A 19575-nucleotide genomic window follows, 5' to 3' on the forward strand; every position below is an offset into this window, starting at 1 on the left:
CTGAATTAGATTTTAGCCTGAACTCTAAATTTCCCTTTTGAGGCCAGGCTAGGGCTAACTTTGGGTCAGAGTGGCAGTCAGTGACCCTAAATTTCATCAGCTGCTTGCTACTGATTTTGGAAGGAAGTAGCAAAAATCTAGTGAGACACACTGATCTTGCAAGATTCCTGTCCCCTTGGGACACATCTGAAAACAAGAGCCTTCTGACTTAGGGTCTGAATCACCACGCAAGGATGGGTTGGATCTGGGGGATTCAAATGTGAATCCACCTTATTACAATTTCAGTTATAATGTAGGCAGGGCATAGCCAACAAAAATGAACAGCAATTATCACTTTTCCTTTTGACTCTGTTTTAGGAAAGCCAGGATGGCAAGTTCTCCACTTCCTGCTTTTCTTATATTGATGGGTGTGAGAACCTAAAACATTTAAAGGTCCAAATCCAAATATTTGGCATTGATTGGATACTCTGTTCAGCTATTTAATTATTTAGCTCTTGTGTTGCACTTACCCCTATTTAAAAACAAAGGTTTTTTTTAAAAAATGTACAGTAAGCAATTCTGAAAAAACAAATCTGCAAAATAGCATAAAGCCTACTACAACCTGGCCTCTGTTTTGCTTCCCCTGCCACTCCTAACTGCTTTATTATAACTCCTCCTAACCCTCAAACAACCCCAGCCATGAAAAAGCAAGTAGGAGTAATATACAAATGACGAGCTTGCAAGTATCACCTGACCAGATGTAGAAAGAAAAATGCAGATGCAAAAGGAGTCATCTGCACTTCACAATGGAAAATCCTGTGTCATAAATCAACTAACAGTACTCCATCACTCTTATCACTGACAGTGCTGAAAGTGAATTTGTTTTGTAGAATCCCTCAGGCTCCTGGTCACAGTGCTGAGTTGTCCTTAACTGCGTTCCCCCTAATTGTATGGTACAGAAGGTTGCAGAAAGCTGCCCCTAAATTACTGCTTTTGATCTGTGTGTGTAGTTACAATCTCTAAATTATGGACTAAGATTAATTTTTAAGGAGCTGGCCCTTGCACGTACAACGTGACCTACTTCACAGAGATTATTGTAATAAAACTGATGGAGATAAAAGCATGGAAAAAAACTGCTGTTGTTGTCTATGGCTTATGAGGCTTTTACTTTAGGATTGAGCTGCTACAGTAGCACCAGATCTTGGCGTAGTAATTCTTTTTTTTAGAAATAAACCCCATCAAGGGTTCATCTGATGTCCCGCTGCTTGTGATTTAATCAGAATTCACACTTTTGTTTATCTCTGTCACTGAAAGTCTCTGACATACCACATTGATCTTCAGTGTTTGATCTTTGTGTTTCAGCTTTATTCAAAATAATTTTAACCTGAAGAGGGACCCAAAATAAAACCTGGGCTCCAAATGTTCTTGCCTTTTCCTCTCCGCTTTCATTAGCAGAGTGCTTCCAAACCTGTGGCCTGTAGATTACTGAAGGCCTGTGGAGCACTTGCTGGTAATTGTAGCAAGTTGACAGGTCATACACTGCTAGCTCCTCCTTGCTTTCAGCTTCCTCTACAAGTGTTGGGCCTCTTCTTTGCAATGAAGAGACCCTAATAATAGAGCACCTAAATAAAAGTGCTGTGATTTTTCAGGGGTTCCAGAGTGCCTACAAGTCCCGCTGACTTCGGTGAGCACTGCCAATGAGTCTCTGGAAAGCAGGCTGCTTTTAGTTCAGTGCCCATTTCTGAATGTTTTGGTTCATGTCTGCTTTTAGGGTTTGGGTGTGCCTAACCCTTTATTTGCCTGTACTACTCTGCTCTTTGAGTGACAACTAGGATGGTCATATATTTAAAATAATATGATGTCCTCATAAAAAGGGTCTAATTCCTCTCAGCTGCTGTTCCCAGCAGCCTTTCTCCCCAGTCTGAGACCGTTCTGAACTCTTAAAGTATCATACAGAATTTGTGTAAACTGCAGACAGGTGTCTTTCTGGCTGGGATGGGATGCTTAGGAGCAGAGGAGGGCTGGAGCCAATGGGTAGATGATATTGGAATCTAATTTCCTTGGGAGGAAAAACAGTTGCCTAGATCATCTTATGTTGGTCTTGTTGCCCTGGATTTGAGGGGTGTGTGTACCCCAGAATGTGATCAAGTTAACTGCAACCATATATGTGCATTCAGCCACCCTAAAGTAATAAAACACCACATAGTTAAGGGTTAATTTAAAACCAAACTTTTAAAAGCAATTAAAACTTAAAACTAGCTACAGTTTCTGTTAATCAGAATGGGAGGAAAAAACAAACAAATAAACAATTAAAACTAAAAACGTTCATGGTTAAAAAACCTTAAGTCTAAACGCCTTTCATATTAAAAGTTAAAAAACGTAATATAGTAGAGATCATTATAACCTATGTATTTTGTAAACCTTAGTTATAAAAAATTAGCTAATAAAGTGTACTTTAAAGCAGTCCTCAAAAGCCATCTTAAAAACGTTTTTCCTGCCACCCTTTCTCCCTGGTGGGTAAGAAACTGGCCACTGCAAACCAGCTGTTAATTACTGAATACCGTTCCCGATATTAGGTAAATATCTGGAATGTTCTAAACCTATTGCTTATGTTTGTATGTGCTTAAGTCTAATAAATTGCAGTTTTAAATAAAGCACGCTTACTTGCATAAATCTTATCAAATGGAAGTGCTATGTTCCGGTTAATTTATTCCTTACACCACCTGGAGCAAAATAGTTAAGTTGCTCCTGTTGGGAGTTCTAAAAACCCCAGGTAACAGTCGGTGCGCTTGTTAAATTGCCAGCAGATTCCACTGTTATGCTGGACATATAAGACCAAGCAAAAGTTTCTGGCAGTACAGTAGAACAACAGGAGAAGAGCTGGCTTTTAGGCCACCCTGTAATAAGTCTAATATTAGGTCAGTATAACTGATATCACTCAGGGGTGTGAATATACCACCCCACTGAGTGATACACGTTACACTGACATAAGTGCCAGTGTGCACAGCGCTATGTTGGTGGGAGAGCTTCTCCTACTGAAGTAGCTTCTGCCACTCGTGGAGGTGGTTTTATTATGCCAACTGGAGAGAGCTCTCTCCCATCAGCATAGAGCAGGGTGGGAAAACTTTTTGGCCCAAGGGCCACATCTGGGTATGGAAATTGTATTGTGGGCCATGAATGCTCACGAAAATGAGGATTGGGGTGCGGGAGGGAGTGAGCGCTCCCACTGGGGGTACGGGCTCTGAGGTGAGGCCAGAAATGAGGAGCACAGACTGCTGGAGGGGTCTTCAGGCTGGGGTAGGAGTGAAGGTGTGGGAGTTGAGGGCTCTGGGGTGCAGGATGGAGGGACCGAAGGGTTTGGAGGGCGGAAGGGGGATTAGGGCTGGGGTAGGGGTTGGGTGTGGGAGGGAGTCAGGGGTGCTGGCTCTGGGTGGTGCTTACCTTAAGCAGTTCCTGGAAGCAGAGGCATGTCCCTTCTCTGGCTCCTAGGCGGAAGGACAGCCAGACGGCTTTGCGCGCTGCTCCATCCGCAGGCGCTGCGCCTACAGCTCCCAATGGCCCTGTTTGCTGGCCAGTGGGAGCTGCGGGGGTGGCACTTGGGGTAGGGGCAGCTTACGGAGTCCCCTGCTGTCCCTACATGTAGGAGCCAGAGGAGGATGCCACTGCTTTCAGGAGCCATGCGGAGCAAGCCCCTGACCCCACTCCCTGGAGGAGTTCAAGGGCTGGATTAAAATGTCTGAAGGGCTTGGTGTTGCCCCTGGGCCGTAGTTTGCCCACCATCGGCTGCAGCACTGTATGTATAGACATGTCCTTACTCATAGCTCTTTATGCCTATTCCTAATCACCTTTGGTGTTTACAATCTTCAGATCCTTGTAGACAATAAAACTGGTAGTTGTTTACCCAAGCTACCTAATTAGCTCATTTAAATCTTTACTTGTATCAGTTTCTCCAGTCCTTTAATCATTTTTGCAGCTCTTCTCTGAATCCCTTCTTAAAGACTATGATAATTTAGTCACTATAGAAAAGAAAGAAATCAGTGCTTCTCGCCATGTGTTGGGAGACATCTGGTCAGAAAATACAGTTGTTTAGAAAGAGCTCATGTTTGCAGATTAGCTGATCACCAGGGTGTCTCTTTATTTGCTAGTTTGTAAAACTGAAGTCAGAACAAACAGATGGAGTGGTAATAGAGGAGAAAGGAGGCAACATTTATTCAGGGCTCTTTAGAATAAAGCTAATCAACAAGAAGGTGTTAACTGCTTTTTCCTGTTCTACAGACACTGGGATTTCAACATACTGAATCAACATAAAATAAAATTAGGCTTCCTCAGATCAAGTCCAGGGTAAACAAAGCAAACAAGCAAAAGAAATAACCCCAAAATGTGTATCCTCATAATTCTTCTACCAAAAGACTAGTTCAACTCTAGATGTTTTGCAGGTCAAATTGAACCCGCATGTAAGTTAGCCCAACTCCACAGTCGTCAAAGGAGTTCCACTAGGACTGAATTTGTCCTCAGGAGAATATTCTGAAATTGTCTAGATGGGCTAGATCTTCCTAGTGCCTATCTAACTCAGTCACTGAGTGTACATGCTTTTGATAATTACACATTTAAATCTCAAACCCAACATGCTCTACAATACTTAAGCACAGCAGAGTGATCTCAGAGTTTTGCAGCTCGGCCTTTGAACTTCCCAGCTCAGCTTGCATAACCTTTCCTTAACATGAATAAATTCTAATTTTTTGTAAACATACTTTTGGCTACTGTCCGATTTGGTCTGAGAGTTGATTTCAGAGGGGCAACGACAATGGGATGACTTCTGTACCAAGGTTTGCTTTCTAGAATAATCCAAGTGGGCCATTGGCAACAGGGGTAGAAAAGTACCTATAGTGAAGGTGATGGAGCTGCTGAGCAACTCATGTCTGGTACACCCTCGAGCAAAAATAGCTATCTTCAGAGAGTTCTGAAAGACTAAACCATGTAAAATGAATAAGTAAATAGTAACTGAACTGCCAGTAACAATGTATAATCTATCCTTGTTGGCCAAGAGGCTCAGCAGTCTGGTAACAGACTCTGGAACCTTTTATGTCCTATGGCTGTCTGACTCCAGACTACGTCACTATGATTTAAAGTTCTTACCATGTGATGACTGTTTTGTAGCCTGTGTAAAACGAGCCGGTCAGTTCACCTCATCACAGCTGGTAACTCGTCTTAGAAGAAGGGCCAAGTTCTGAATATGATTGGAAACTGAACTGCTTTTTTTTTTTGCCCCTCAAAGTGGTTTTCCTAGGAGAAGGAGAAGACTTCAGTGTTCAGGCCTCTTAACCAATACTTATCACAACACTAAATTCACCTAAAAATTACTTTTTCAAAGTCAGTAGTCATAACTCTTACCCTTCCAAGGCTTAGCCATGGGTCCCATTGCCTTAAATTGGAATTACACCTATTTATAGGATTGAACATGTGCCACGTTGTGAAGCACAGACCTAAATAAGGGGCAGAAAAAAATTAGTGCGGGTGGCGAGGTAGGGAGAAGGCAGAGATGTGGCCTTCTTCAATTAAGGAACTGCAACAAAGATGAAGAGAAATCATGCCAATGAATAATCTGTGAAATGTGTTCTTTGGTGTCACTGAGTTTTGTTTTTTCTTATCCCAGGATGAAGAGGAGATCAAACAGGAAATTAACATGCTAAAGAAATATTCTCATCACCGAAATAGCCACATATTATGGAGCTTTTATTAAAAAGAACCCACCCGGAATGGATGATCAGCTCTGGGTAGGCAGTGTTTTTAAATGTCGTCGTCTTCTTCCTTTTGTAAGCATTGGGGTTTGATATACTGAGTTTCCTCCAGTTGCAGTCTAACCTCCTCTCTAGGAGCCATGGTTGGTTGGTTGTTTTTTAAATGCTATATCTTCATATTACTTGCACCCACTTGCAGACTGTGAGAGAACACACCCCAGTTTTGCACAAAGACAGGATTATACCTTTGATACAGGAGTTGATCAAAAATAAACACGTAGGTGGAATTTAGTGATGCATTGGAGAAAAGGAAGTTTGGCCAAATAATTTTCAGTAGAATACTAAAACTAAATAGTTGAATCCCTGGGAGTTCTGAGCCTGGACAGGCTGCAGCTTCCATTGGTGTCATTTGGAGTTGTGAGTGCTCAGCACCTCACAGTATTACAGTCCCAAACTCTCCTCCTCCCTGCCTATCCTGCTTGTTTTCACTTGAATGCAGAGACACAAGATTCCAAAGAGGGTCTTGGTTACTTATTCAGTTCCCCAAACTTTGGAGAATGAGGTTCAGATCTAGGTCTTCTAGCATAAGAGAAATGACCATGGTCTCAGTCTGGATCCTAGTTGACATATGTCCACCACACATGTGGCAGCATCTGTTCAGGAGAGACCCAAGGCTGGAACATCAGAAAGGGTGCTGCAATTCAAGATTCCATCTAGTTCTTTGTCTCTTACTATTAGGGACACTAAAAAAGACAAGATATAATTACAGAGACGGATGACGATCTGAGTTACACAGTGTTACTACTCAGTGGAGTACAGATTTACATCAATGTAACCAATCAAAATCTGGTTACATTATCTTGAATACTTTTTAATGTGGCACTTTTTAGGGAAAGTCACATGGTAGTCATATTGAAAAGACTAAATTAAAAGCTCTTACTGATGGTTCGCTGGGTACCTCGTTTGAAACCCATAGAGTTGTGTGCAGACATGGTTTACTTAGCATTTCATGCAGCCCAGACTTTTATTTTGGCAGCTCTCTAAGTTCCCAGATAAATGCTCAGCTGTTTATCGTCATATGCATGTGCCAAAATGTCAACAAGTCATGGGAATAAATAAATAAATCAAGGAATACATGACTTCCATGGCATCCGTGACAAAAAAATCAGCCGAACTGAAGAGCACTGCCAGTGATCCCTGTATTTAGGTTGGCTCAGGCTTTTCATTATAAAACATTCTTACAATTTATTATTCTTTTATTTTATTAATATATATATTTTTAGAACCTCTTGCACATCCTTTGTTGTGGCAGGTCTATACAAGCTCAACAAGAAGAAACCGTTGGGCTGAGAAGTGCCTTTTCTTTGTCCCATGAATTCCATTCAGGGTTATGGTCTTATACTGTTAATTACCATTTCCTTTGTTTGCTTGTGTTCCTTGGGAAATATTGGTTGTTTGCAACAAACACACAACTCTTCTGAAAAAATCAGGCTCAGGCTGCCAAACAGCATCAGATGCTGTACAGAGAACGCCTGGGAGCTGCCAGCCAGCTGTAGCATCTGGCGTAGGGGGGAGAGCCTCAGCTGTACCATGCCAGAATGCCTTCCTCCTACCATGCTCAATGGCCCTAGTGTCCCCCATCCCTCCTAGGCACCACATGGCAACAGGAGCTCTCCTAACTCTCAAGATAGAATCGTAAGACTGAAGGGACTCAGGGATTCTTCTAGTCCAGTCCCTCTGCACTCATGGCAGGACAAAGTATTTCTGGATCATCCTGATAAGTGTTTTGTCTAAGCTGCTCTTAAAAATCTCCAATGATGGAGATTCCACAACTTCCCTAGGCCATTTATTCCAGTGCTTAATCCCCCTGACAGGTTAGGAAGGAAGAGCTTGGGTAGGCTCCCCCAGACCTTCCCTTTGATCACACATAGCACCAGCATCCCTCTTGTCTCTGGGATATAGCTCTCTCTTGCTGCTGGCTTAGTAGTTAGCCTATAGCTCAAGTGGTAGTCAGTTGATGCTTCAGTGCTAATGCTAATTGACGTTCTGGGGCTCCCACCGTGTTGACGGTGCATAAGCTTGTTATAGTTGTACATGTTGGAATTTGTTTTACCTTGTTGCTGTTTCTGTCTGATGATTAGCTCTTTCTGGTCAGACAATTTTATTTCTAAAGCTCCTATCTAAGGGCCTCCACAGCTACCCAAACTTGCTAAAGAGAAATAATGCCAGGAAAGAATCTCACGTAAATAGAATAACCTCCTTTGTCAAACCCTCCCCACCAGGCAAATAAATGAGCTCGCCTCCTTCAGATAACTAGAACCAAGAAGGTGCAAGCGGGAATTGTGATTTCCCCCCTGAGCAGCGGTTCTCAAGCTTCATTGCACTGCAGTCCCCTTCTGACAACAAAAATTATTACACAATCCCAGGAGGGAGAACTGAATCTTGAGCCAGAGCCCAAGCCCCGCCTTCAGCCTCAGGTCCGGGGGTGCTTTGGCTTTGGCTTCAGCCCTGGTTCAAGCAAGTCTAATGCCAGCCTTGGAAACCGGATTTTAGCAGTCCCAACCCACAGTTTGAGAACCACTGCCCAGAGGATTCTGGTGACCCCCTCCACAAGTGTGCAAGGGAGAAAGCTTCTTATATCCACCCCTCCATTTGTATCCCTTTGGGCTTGATGACTGAGTGCACATCTATGACCTGTGTTGTACAGGAGGTCAGCCTAGATCTAATGGTCCTTTCTGGCCTTAAAAAAAAATAAAAAAAAATCTATGAATCAACCCCTCAGGAGCTTGGCCAGATTCTGGATCTTTACTTGAAGAAGGGATTAATCACAACCATTTAAACCTTGCGGGCTATTGATGAAAGCCCTGCTAAGTTCTATCCTCTTTACATTTAAAAGTGGTTGAGTGGATTGAGTTTTAGAAATTCTATGTCCTGTACTGGAGCTGAATAAGAGGTATTTGAGGGAAACTCCTTTGACAGTGGGAGAAGGGCAGTGCTTTTGTCTCCACATTAAATCACTGTTGTTTGAGGTATCTGATAGAATCCTCATACGTTCCAGTTTCATCAGTGGTTGCTTCGGAGATAAAGCCTTCTTTATTTTTCAGCGGCTCTTTATTGAAATAAAACTGTTTCTGATAATGCCTAAGTAATTCTCTTTATCGACACTAAGAGGGCTGATACGGAAATCGAAAAAGGGAGCTTTTTCAATAGAGATTAAGATCTCTCGGAAATAAGGCAAGCGTCTGACAACATATTGTCATTCCTGTGCAGTACCATAGTGGTGAAGAGGTCTTTCACTTCTACTATTCTCCATTCAGTAACAGCAACCAGCAAAGAAATAAAGAGCTACTACGCCGACTAATTTTCCTGCAGCTAAAGCTGCACACCACATATTCTGCTGTGTCTCCTGACACTACAGATGCAGTGTCACAGATCTGACATATTTGGAAAAGAGAAATAAAACTCACTTGTATACTAGGAAATGAAAGAGCAAGGTCAAATATTTGACATTGAAGATGGCGGTGACTTTGGTTTTTTTCACCTTCTTCTGCATCATAGAGTGCAGGTCACTGGCCGGGGTTATCTGGGTGTATCTCACTTAGTCTTGTCATTGGAGGCGCCTTTGGCGTTAGTGCACCTAGGTCCCTCCTATTCTCGGTCTGTATTTAGTCTTTTGTGGGCTGTAATACTTTGGTCTAATTTTGGTTGCTGGGTTTAGTGTGCAGCTGCTAGGTGATGTACAGGAAGTGAGACAGGGTGATCTGATGGTTCCTTTAAGCCTTTACTGAGTGGCTCTAAGTGTAAAAGACTTTGAAATTGGTTTAACCAGGTGTTGGTCAAAATGTTGCTTTCAGATGTGCATGATTGATATCTTTGATCTTATCTCTGCTCATGCTGATCTTCTGTCAATGGAGGTTCTATGCATGTAGCTAGAGGAGACTATCTGAGACAAAATTCACTGCAAATCTTAGAGAATTAGACAAGTATTAGTTTGTCTTATCCAGGTTCTAGCAATGGGCATAAAGTAGCAGAGCTCAGCTAACAGGTTGACTAGGCTATAAGGTCACTCAATACACAGGAATGTTTTTTGGGAAACAGAGCTAAAGCGAACCAGCGAAACATAAAAATGCAGCTCTGATTTCCCCAGCTGTCTTTGTGTGTTGGTGCGTTTTGTCCGCTAATGTCTTCCTTTATTAGGGCCAGACTGTGTCTGGTCTTTGTGGATGCACAAAGAAGGCAGAAGAAATATTTCCTCCTGCTTGTATGCCCTGGTAATTGCGGACGATCAGTCTGCTCAGGGTAGTGCATGGACTGCTCCCTACACATCCCCCTCTGGATGCAAATCTTCCTTCATCGGGAATGGGAGGAGGGAGACAATGGAATATGTGGGCCCACAGAGTTAAAGGTATTAACATTACCCTAAAATTGTCCCTCATTAAAGAGTGTTAAACGAGGTTCAGGGGTTGATATACAGATATGCTTTGTACCATGGCAAACACCGTTAAACATCTGTTAATCTTTTATTAAAGATATAGAAAAGAAGGAGAACAGTTAAAGCATTTGAAGGGTAAGTTACTAAGTAAGACTCATTTTCACAACGTCCCTTTTTCCCTTTTCCCTTGAGCGAGGGAACCCCCCACCTGTCTGACCTCTCCCAGATGGTATTAAAGATAGTGGTAGCTTCCCTTTTGGAGAAAAGGGAAGAAATTTGTTGAGATAGGCTAAAGCTACCAGTGTTGCTGTTGCTGTTAAAGTCCAATCTCAATTCCTAGAAGACAAAACAAGATAGGCACATACAAAAGAGGAAATAAAGAACCACACAGATTTAAAAACTGCAGCTTCTGTCTCTGGTGTTGAATTTAACTGGCAACTTCACTGCTTTAAAAAAAACCCTAAAAAAACAAAAAATCCAACACAGGCACAATACATGGTCTTATCAGATACTTTGAGACCTTGCAAACATGTGCCAGCGCCTGGCTGTTTAGGGCATTGCTTCTAGCTGCTTTTTTCTGGTCACAGGCTTTCAGCGTGTTGCAAAATACGCAGTCTTGGCTGGCTACGCCAGACTCTTAAGAGACAGAAGGGAAAAGGAGAGAAATAGGAGAGAGAAGAAATAAGGCAGGAAAGGAAAAGGACGGTTGGGGGAAGGGGGTGACCAAGTCTCACATTCTAGATGGTGTTCAGGATTTATCTGGAGATGGTGGAGGTTGCAGTGTCTTCTGGTCCCTTTTTCAGGCCTGGTCTGATCAGGACGTTTCTCAGGATTAGGGGTTCCAGGAGATGGTGGGCATGGCAGACATGATGGTGAAGCTCACTTCTTCCCCTTCTCTCATCTTTCAGTCAGCCAGTGTCACAGTAACCAGCTTTTCTCCTCCACTGATTTTTTTTTTCTCCTTTTAAGGACCTGAAAAGGGAGTGATAGGCAGAATAGTTCTTCCTCTCATTATTTTGTCCACCGATTAGATCTAATTTCCCACACGCCAATTTTGGTTCATTGATTTCCAGCCCCACACTGTTTATTTATCAGGCATGATCTGAACATGGTCCTTGATTTATGGCAGTAGGCCTTTTTGTTTGGACTAATTCAATCTGTCTCTTTATTGCACCTTTTTTCCATCAATATTGTTGTTACAGGTTATTGTGACTTTTTTTTTTTTGAACTTTCACACACTGTTCATAGCTTAGCTCGCAATTAGGTGAGAATGGTTTTGATAGCTTAGCAGCTGCCATGACCTGAAAATGTAGGCCCAATTATCGCAACACCCCTCCTCCAGAGTGACCTACCATTTAGCACAGGCCTGTGGGGGGCGGGAGGAGGCAGCATGCCACCTCTTGTGAACTAGGGAGCTCCAAACACAGAGAGACACATTCCCTACACAGAAGAATGTGCAGTCTAAGGGTATTCTACATCTACAATTTTGCAGCGCTGGTTGTTACAGCTGTATTAGTACAGCTGTATAGGGCCAGCGCTGCAGAGTGGGCCACACTTAGCAGCAACCAGCGCTGCAAGTGGTGTTAGATGTGGCCACACTGCAGCGCTGTTGGGCGGCTTCAAGGGGGTTCGGGGAACGCGAGAGCAAAACCGGGGAAGGAGACCACTTCGACGCCGGTGTTGCTCTCGCGTTCCCCGAACCCCCCTGCAAACCGCAGGGAAGGAGACCTGCTTGCACGGGGGTTCGGGGAACGCAAGAGCAAACCGGGGAAGGGAGCCACTTAGCGCCGCGGTTTGCTCTCGCGTATCCCCGAACGCCCCTGCAAACCGCAGGGAAGGAGACCTGCTTGCTCGGGGGATTCGGGGAACGCGAGAATGCAAACCGCAGGGAAGGAGACCTGCTTGCACGGAGGTTCGGTGGAACGCGGAGCAAACCGGGAAGGAGACCAGCTTCGCCGCGGTTTGCTCTCGCGTTCCCCGAGCACCCCTGCAAACCAGGGAAGGAGACCTGCTTGATTACCAGACGCTTCCTCAGGTATGCTGGATACCTGCTTATTCCACGGAGGTCAAGAAAAAGCGCTGGTATTGTCTACACTATGATTACCAGCGCTGATCACCAGCGCTGGATCTCTACACCCGAGACAAAACGGGAGTACAGCCAGCGCTGCAAACAGGGAGTTGCAGCGCTGGTGATGCCCTGCAGATGTGTAACCTCCTAAGTTGCAGCGCTGTACCCCCTCCCAGCGCTGCAACTTTGTGATGTAGACAAGCCTAAGAAACAGAGGATGAGCAGTGGAACCACAAGCAAAGTGATCTGATGTGATGGTAGGCACAAAGTTTGTTGGGAAGTTTTTTTTTTTTTATGAAGTTAAACGCACTCCTCCCCCCATCATCCCTCCATCTTATCACCTATTGATCCCAAACATCAATTCCCAGCCTTAATTCCAGTCTCCTTATGACCTGTCCTCTGATCACTGTACTGCCCTATCCCCACATAAATGAGTAGTTCACTCAACAGATAAATAAAGTAAATAGAGTAGAGGACAGTGAACAAATTGCTTGTAGTGTCGTGGCAGGCATCAAGAAAGATTAAATGAATAGAGGGGTAGTGGCCTTCCATACCCAGCTCAAAGAGAGCATTCTATGTATTGTGCATCTCTGTTCAAGAAAACATGGTGTCATTTGAGAGAGCAGACCGCTAAGATTTTTGAGGTTGGCATCAGCGTCAGAAACACTGGGCATGGGGAGGGGATGTAAGTGATGGATTTTAGAGAGGGGTAGAATTATGCAGGGGGTCATAAAGAAACTTGCACTCTATTGCAAGAGTGATCAACACGAAGCGCTTCCTGAGCACACTGATATTCCAGAGTTGATTCTGGAAATATCATCAGAAACTGTAGGGTTTCTTCTTAAGTTCAATATGTTACCCTGTGGCTGTATGCTGTGTGTAGATATGGGTGTTGCTTCGCTGGATGATTGTCATCTGTCCTTGCCATCTGCAGTGTGTTGAAGTGGTTAGCAGAAAGATCTGCCATGCATGTACAATTGTATAGGATTTTGCTGCTGCTTCTAGAATTGGATTGCACTGCATGCAGATAAGCTTCAAGCTGGTGACAGCTGAGGGCAGAGCAGCAGTAATGTAGTCTTCCCCAGTGGGAGAAGTACCCCCCCTTTCTGGCGGGAGATGGATTGCTTTCCCATGGCAACCCTAAAAATGAGTGGGAAGGTAGATTTATAATGGGGGCAGGGGGAATTACAAACATGCAGCCTTCAGAAATACCTGCCCTTGGCAAGTACCTCAGAGTCCCTGCTTCTGTGCCCTGCCGTGCTGCCCTCTGCCACAGTTGGGAGGGACTGCACTCAGTCAGCCTTTCTGAAGATAAGAATGTCACTTAGGGTACATCTGCACTACGAGGATTATGTCCGATTTTACATAAACCGGTTTTATAAAGATTGTGTAAAGTCGAATGCACGCGGCCACACTAAGCACATTAATTCGGTGTTGTGCGTCCATGGTCCGAGGCTAGCGTCGATTTCCGGAGCGTTGCACTGTGGTAGCTATTCCATAGCTATCCCATAGTTCCCGCAGTCTCACCCCGCCCCCTTAGATTCTGGGTTGAGAGCCCAGTGGCTGATGGGGCAAAAACCATTGCCGCAGGTGGTTCTGGGTAAATGTCGTCATTCCTTCCTTCCTCTGGGAAGCAACGGCAGACAATCATTTCACGCCCTTTTTCCTTGGATTGCCCTGGCAGACGCCATAGCATGGCAACCATGGGTCCGTTCAGGCTTTTTTTTTTTTACAGTCACCGTATGTGTACTGGATGCCGCGGACAGAGGCGATACTCCAGTGCTACAGCAGCAGCATTCATTAGCTTTTGCATGATAGCAGAACGGTAACCAGTCGTTCTGTACATCTGCTGCCAGTGTAATGGGCAATGAGATGACGGTATCTGCCTTCTGTACTGTCTGCTGCTATCATGGGTGCCCTGGCTGAGATCGGCTGGGGGGTGCAAAGGCAAAACTGGGAATGACTCCCTGAGTCAATCCCTCCTTATGGTTCTAAAAATAGAGTCAGTCCTGCCTAGAATAGTGGCAAGTATACTAGAGAACCAGTGTATCAGAGAGCACAGCTGCTCTGTGTCAGATCCGCAGAAGAAGGATGAGCTACATGCCATTCACGGGGGGGGTGCCCTGCAACAACCCCACCCGTTGCTTCCCTCCTCCCCCAACCTTCCTGGGCTACCGTGGCATTGTCCCCCCCCATATGTGTCATGAAGTATAAAGAATGCAGGAATAAGAAACAGGACTTGTTAGTGAGATAAAAGAGGGGGAGGCAGCCTCCCGGTGCTATGACAGTCCAGGCAGGACATTAAGCGGTGTGGGGGAGAGAAGCCCAGCATGCCGCTGCTATGATAGTCCAGGCAGGACAGAATATTTTCTTTACAACAGGAAAGGGAGGGGCTGATGGAGCTCAGCCCCCAGTTGCTATGATGAAGACGTTACCAGCCCTTCGGTACCTCTACGGGAATGACCGAGAATCATTCCTATTTCACACTAGGCGCCCCCGGCCCCCTCACCTGAAGCCAGCCAGGAGCACTCTGTTTGATAACAAGGATGGTTACCAGTCCTACTGCACCGTCTGCCACCGGGCAGGGGAGAGGAGTGGATACTGCTCGGCCACTGCTGCAGCATCGCGTCTACCACACATTCAGTAACATAGGGTGACATTGAAAGAAGTCAAGAAACGATTTCTGTCCCTTTTCTGTACACGTGGGGGGGGGTTGTAAATTGACGAGCTATTCCCTGAACCACGCTGGACAACGTGTTTGAACCTACAGGCATTGGGAGCTCAGCCAAGAATGCAAATACTTTTCGGAGACTGCTGGGGACTGTGGGATAGCTGGAGTCCCTCAGTACCCCCCTCCCTCCCGCCATGAACGTCCATTTGAGTCTCTGGCTTCCCATTACGCTTGTCACGCAGCACTGTGTAGCCTGTAGATTTTTTTTTCAAACGCTTTGTGCATTTCGTCTTCTGTAACGGAGCTGTGATAGAACAGATTTGTTTCCCCATACAGCGATCAGATCCAGTTCTCCCGTACGGTCCCATGCTGGAGCTCTTTTTGGATGTGGGACTGCATGGCCCCCGTGCTGATCAGAGCTCCACGCTGGGCAAACAAGAAATGAAAATGAAAATTTCGCGGGGCTTTTCCTGTTTACCTGGCTGCTGCATCTGAGTTCAGATTGCTGTCGAGAGTGGTCACAGTGGTTCACTGTGGGATACCACCCGGAGGCCAATACCGTCAGTTTGCGGCCACACTAACCCTAATCCGATATGGTAATACTGATTTTAGCGCTACTCCTCTCGTTGGGGAGGAGTACAGAAACTGATTTAAAGAGCCCTTTATATCGATATAAAGGGCCTCGTAGTGTGGACGGGTACAACATTAAATTGGTTTAACACTGCTAAAATCGGTTTAAACGCGTAGCGTAGACCAAGCCTTACAGACAGATCAGCTGAGGGGTGGTTCTCCCAAGAATGATCCTAAATCAGGATAACTCCAACTGCAGCCAGGCTGTTAGTGAGCAGATGCTCCAGGTATGTTTATGGAAGGGATGGTATGATGGGATAGCTTAATTTTGGCAATTGATCTTTGATTATCAGCAGATAAGTATGCCCAGTGGTCGGTGATGGGATGTTGGATGGGATGGGATCTGAGTTACCGCAGAGAATTCTTTCCTGAGTGCTGGCTGGTGAGTCTTGCCCACATGCTCAGGATTTAGCTGATCACCATATTTGGGGTTGGGAAGGAATTTTCCTCCAGGGCAGATTGGCAGAGGCCCTGGAGGTTTTTTGCCTTCCTCTGCAGCGTGGGGCATGGGTCACTTGCTGGTGGATTCTCTGCAGCTTGAGGTCTTCACTCCACAATTTGAAGACTTCAGTAACTCGGACATAGGTTAGGGGTTTGTTATAGAAGTGGATGGGTAGGGTTCTGTGGCCTGCTTTGTGCAGGAGGTCAGACTAGATGATCTGATTGGTCCCTTCTGACCCTGAAGTCTGAGTCTATGAGGTACAGAGGTGCATGCATCAGGGAATCCTGCAAAAAATAGAAAAGGAAAGATTTTAAAATGTAACAATATGACCTGGAGCCATTTAATCTTTTCTTATATTTTTCAGCATTTAAAATCTATAAGGGCCAGTTTTACACTTGGCACTATTGGTGTAAATCCAGGGGAACTCCCACTGCAGTTTATATTTACACTGGTGTTCCCGACTACCAGGGCTGGCTCTAACTTTTTTGGCACCCCAAGCAAAAAAAAAGAGCTCCACCCTGCTGTAACACCCCCCTGCCCGCCTGAGCGCCGCGCCGCGTGAAACCCCCGCCCCCCTGAGCGCTGCGCAAGCCCCTGCCCCCTGAGCACCGCGCAAGTCCTTTGGCTCCCCCCGAGCACCACGTCGCCTGAAGCCCCGCCTTCCGGAACGCCGTGCCATGCCAACCGAAGCCCCCCCCGAGCAGCACGGCGCGCAACCCCCACCCCTCCGAGCACCATGCCACCGAAAAGCGCCACCCCCCTCCAAGCGCCACCCGGCAGAAACACAAACAAACAAAAAAAACCGTCCAGCACTGCCCCGCCAAACCAAAAAAAAAAAAAAGAGAAACCTGAATGCTGCCCCACCCCACAGTGCCACCCAAGAACGTGCTTGGGTCGGCTGGGGCCTGGAGCCGCCCTGCTGACAGTAGAATTTGGCCCATAGTGATGATCCAAATCCTGCTGTCATTGACATGCATGCAAACTCATCCACTCTTCTGGGGGGGTTGCACATATGCGTACCTAAGAGCAGAACTGGTCTCATTCTGCAAACCATGTTTGTAGATCGCAGATCAGTTGCGGATACAGATTTTGTATCGATGCTGGGCTCTATCGTTCTGTTGAGTGTTCATGTGAGAATGTCTCTTCACAGCTAGAAACCTTAACCAACTCAATTGAATATTTAGAAGTTTGAGCTTAGAAGGAAAAGATTTAAACTGACCTTTAATTCTGGTCAGTTCCTTCAAGGCCCACTTCAGCAATAATCCACATGACCTGAGAGCAAAATACAAAAGGAGTGCTTGGAAAGAGGCAGTTATAAGGAGATTGGCATTGACAGGACTGGTTAATGGAGTCTGGCTGAGAGGATAGACAGTGTGTCATAAGCAAGATTTTCTGCTGCTTGTGGCTAAGTAAGCCTAAACTATTTAATTTCCAGTTCTGTTCAAAGCTATTTCTGCAGGAGCCATGTATGTATTGTAACTCTCAATCCTGTGGCTGTGTCCACTCATTTCTCTTCCACTCTTTGAAGTTCTGCTTAGTCCTGACAATAACCATTTTCAGCCTTCCTAAGTGACATGAATTACTTGTCTGGCCTCGTGCTGTTAGAAGGTGCTAACAGAATGTAGCCAGGCAAATTATTTATTTATGAAAGTCTGCACGGGTGTTATATTGTAGGCACTGCCTTCAAAAGAAGGAGACTGGTGTGTCAGTGGCATGCATTTCTGTACCCTGCGGGCTAAAGCAACCAGACAGACATGTCATTGTGGTTGTGGGGCCTAAGCTTTAAAAGGAGCAGAGACAGAGAACTGTAGGTAGCGCTCTTTAATTTGCAGCCTGTTCTAGCTGGGATGCTTGTAGAGTCCATTAAAATCCACTTTTATTATTCAGTTCAGAATGTTGAATGGGAACATTCCTTCTACTGATTTTGTATTAAGCATAGATTAAAATATTCAATATTTTCTTATTTTCAGAAACAAGCAGCAGCTTTTCTGCTGAATTACCAGGTGAAGGTTATTGAATTTTTAGTGCCCTGCTATTGGCTCCAGGTGTTAATAACTGTGGTTGTAGTATAAAGAGTAATGATGCGTACGACAATAAAGAAGTGGCCCTTTATAAAAGAGCTATGAAAGCATAATGGTCCCTAAAGGTTTAATTGGCTGGGGTCAACACAGTGACCTGTGCTCAGTCCCATTCTGATTCCAAGCACAGAGCTGAGTATAGGTTTTGTACCCCCATATGCAAAGTAGTAAGCACAGGACTTTATCCACCTTGCTCCCCACCTTTTGGTCAGTTCCGTCAACTCTCTCACGCACCTGGACAACTCCGACTGTGGTAACACACTCTGCCTCCAGACCCCATTCAGATAATCACTACCAGTTGTGTTTTGTAAGGCCTTCTGCAGCCTATCTACATAGACAGGAAACCAGGAAGTGGAACTCATATCAGTGCAGCTTGGCCCTTGTCGGGCAGGGCAGTTAGAAGATTTACTCTCTGAGGTGGCCTGCAGGCATTAGAGTCTAAGGGGGCCATTGCCAGGGAGCTTGGGCCTATTGATTGATTGATTGAATGCAATCTGGGCAAGCCAAGCCACTGCTTTCTTATCAACAGCGTTGAAGGTGCAAAGGCCTCCAGGAAGATGAGTCATTTTGCAGTCCTCAACAATGTGTGTCATGGTTTGTGGCTGCCCACATTGACATAGTGGACTGTGTCTAAAATGCCAAAGAAATTCTGCTGCAGCACAAATTCCATGTCCGCTATGAAACCAATTGAGAAGGCTCCATTGTCTTTGTGGTAAATCAAACCTGGGTTGACAGTGAATGGGGCCCGAGACAAGATAATGATTTGTCACTTTCTCTGTGGACCATGAAGCTTGCTACATGTCCTTTATCATAAATCCCTCACCTAGTAAACTTATCCACAGCAGGCACTGTGAGTGCAGATGACCATGTGGTGGATTAAACATGTCTTCTGTTAACAATAGATGTGGCATATCATCCAATTTCGTCATGAGCTTTGCTATGCTTTCCTCTCTGTGAATGCTAGCTGACTGAATTCGAGTCTAGGACTGAGCATTGGCTAGTAAGTTGGGGAGGGGGATTTCAGTAGCACTCTGTGTTGGCCTAGCTCTGCTGCCATGGAAGTCGATGGGTATTTTATCATTGTCACCAGTGGGAGCAAAGTTGGTGCAACACTGAGCACTTTGGAAAATCTTACCTTTGGTGTGTAGTGCAGTGCTCGGTGAAGAGCTGGGACCTATGTGACCATGAAGGTTACTTAGGCCAGAGCCCACCAGTGCCCAAGGGCAGGTCATTGTCATGTTTCTATTCAGAGCTCCTAAACCCTAGTTTCCTGGTGTGAACTGAATACCAGAGGGTTTCCACTTCAGAATCCAGGGTTAAACATGGCTTGGATTGATTAAACAGTTGGGACTCAATCAGTCGCTCTTGAGGGGAAGAGTGTGGTAAGAAAGAAGTTGGTGTGAGGGACAGGAAAATCAGTCCCAGGAAGGATAGCGAGTTGCTGCAGACAAATAGTTCTGGAGAGAGCCTCTCTGGAGTATTGAAGTTCCTCAGGGAGGGTTCCAGATCAGTCTGCTGGATAATGGCTTCATGCACA

General features: G+C 45.2%; 1 protein-coding gene across 1 annotated transcript in view; it reads left to right on the forward strand.

Moving 5' to 3' along the window:
- TNIK (TRAF2 and NCK interacting kinase) overlaps positions 1-19575 on the forward strand; it is a 304472-nt gene that overhangs the window by 172384 nt on the left and 112513 nt on the right. Inside the window, 2 exon segments of the mRNA XM_030575025.1 lie at positions 5633-5691; positions 5693-5753. Coding sequence (XP_030430885.1) covers positions 5633-5691; positions 5693-5753 — 120 coding nt within the window.

Source organism: Gopherus evgoodei, chromosome 9, assembly GCF_007399415.2.
Source record: "Gopherus evgoodei ecotype Sinaloan lineage chromosome 9, rGopEvg1_v1.p, whole genome shotgun sequence".
Taxonomy (NCBI): Eukaryota; Metazoa; Chordata; order Testudines; family Testudinidae; genus Gopherus; species Gopherus evgoodei.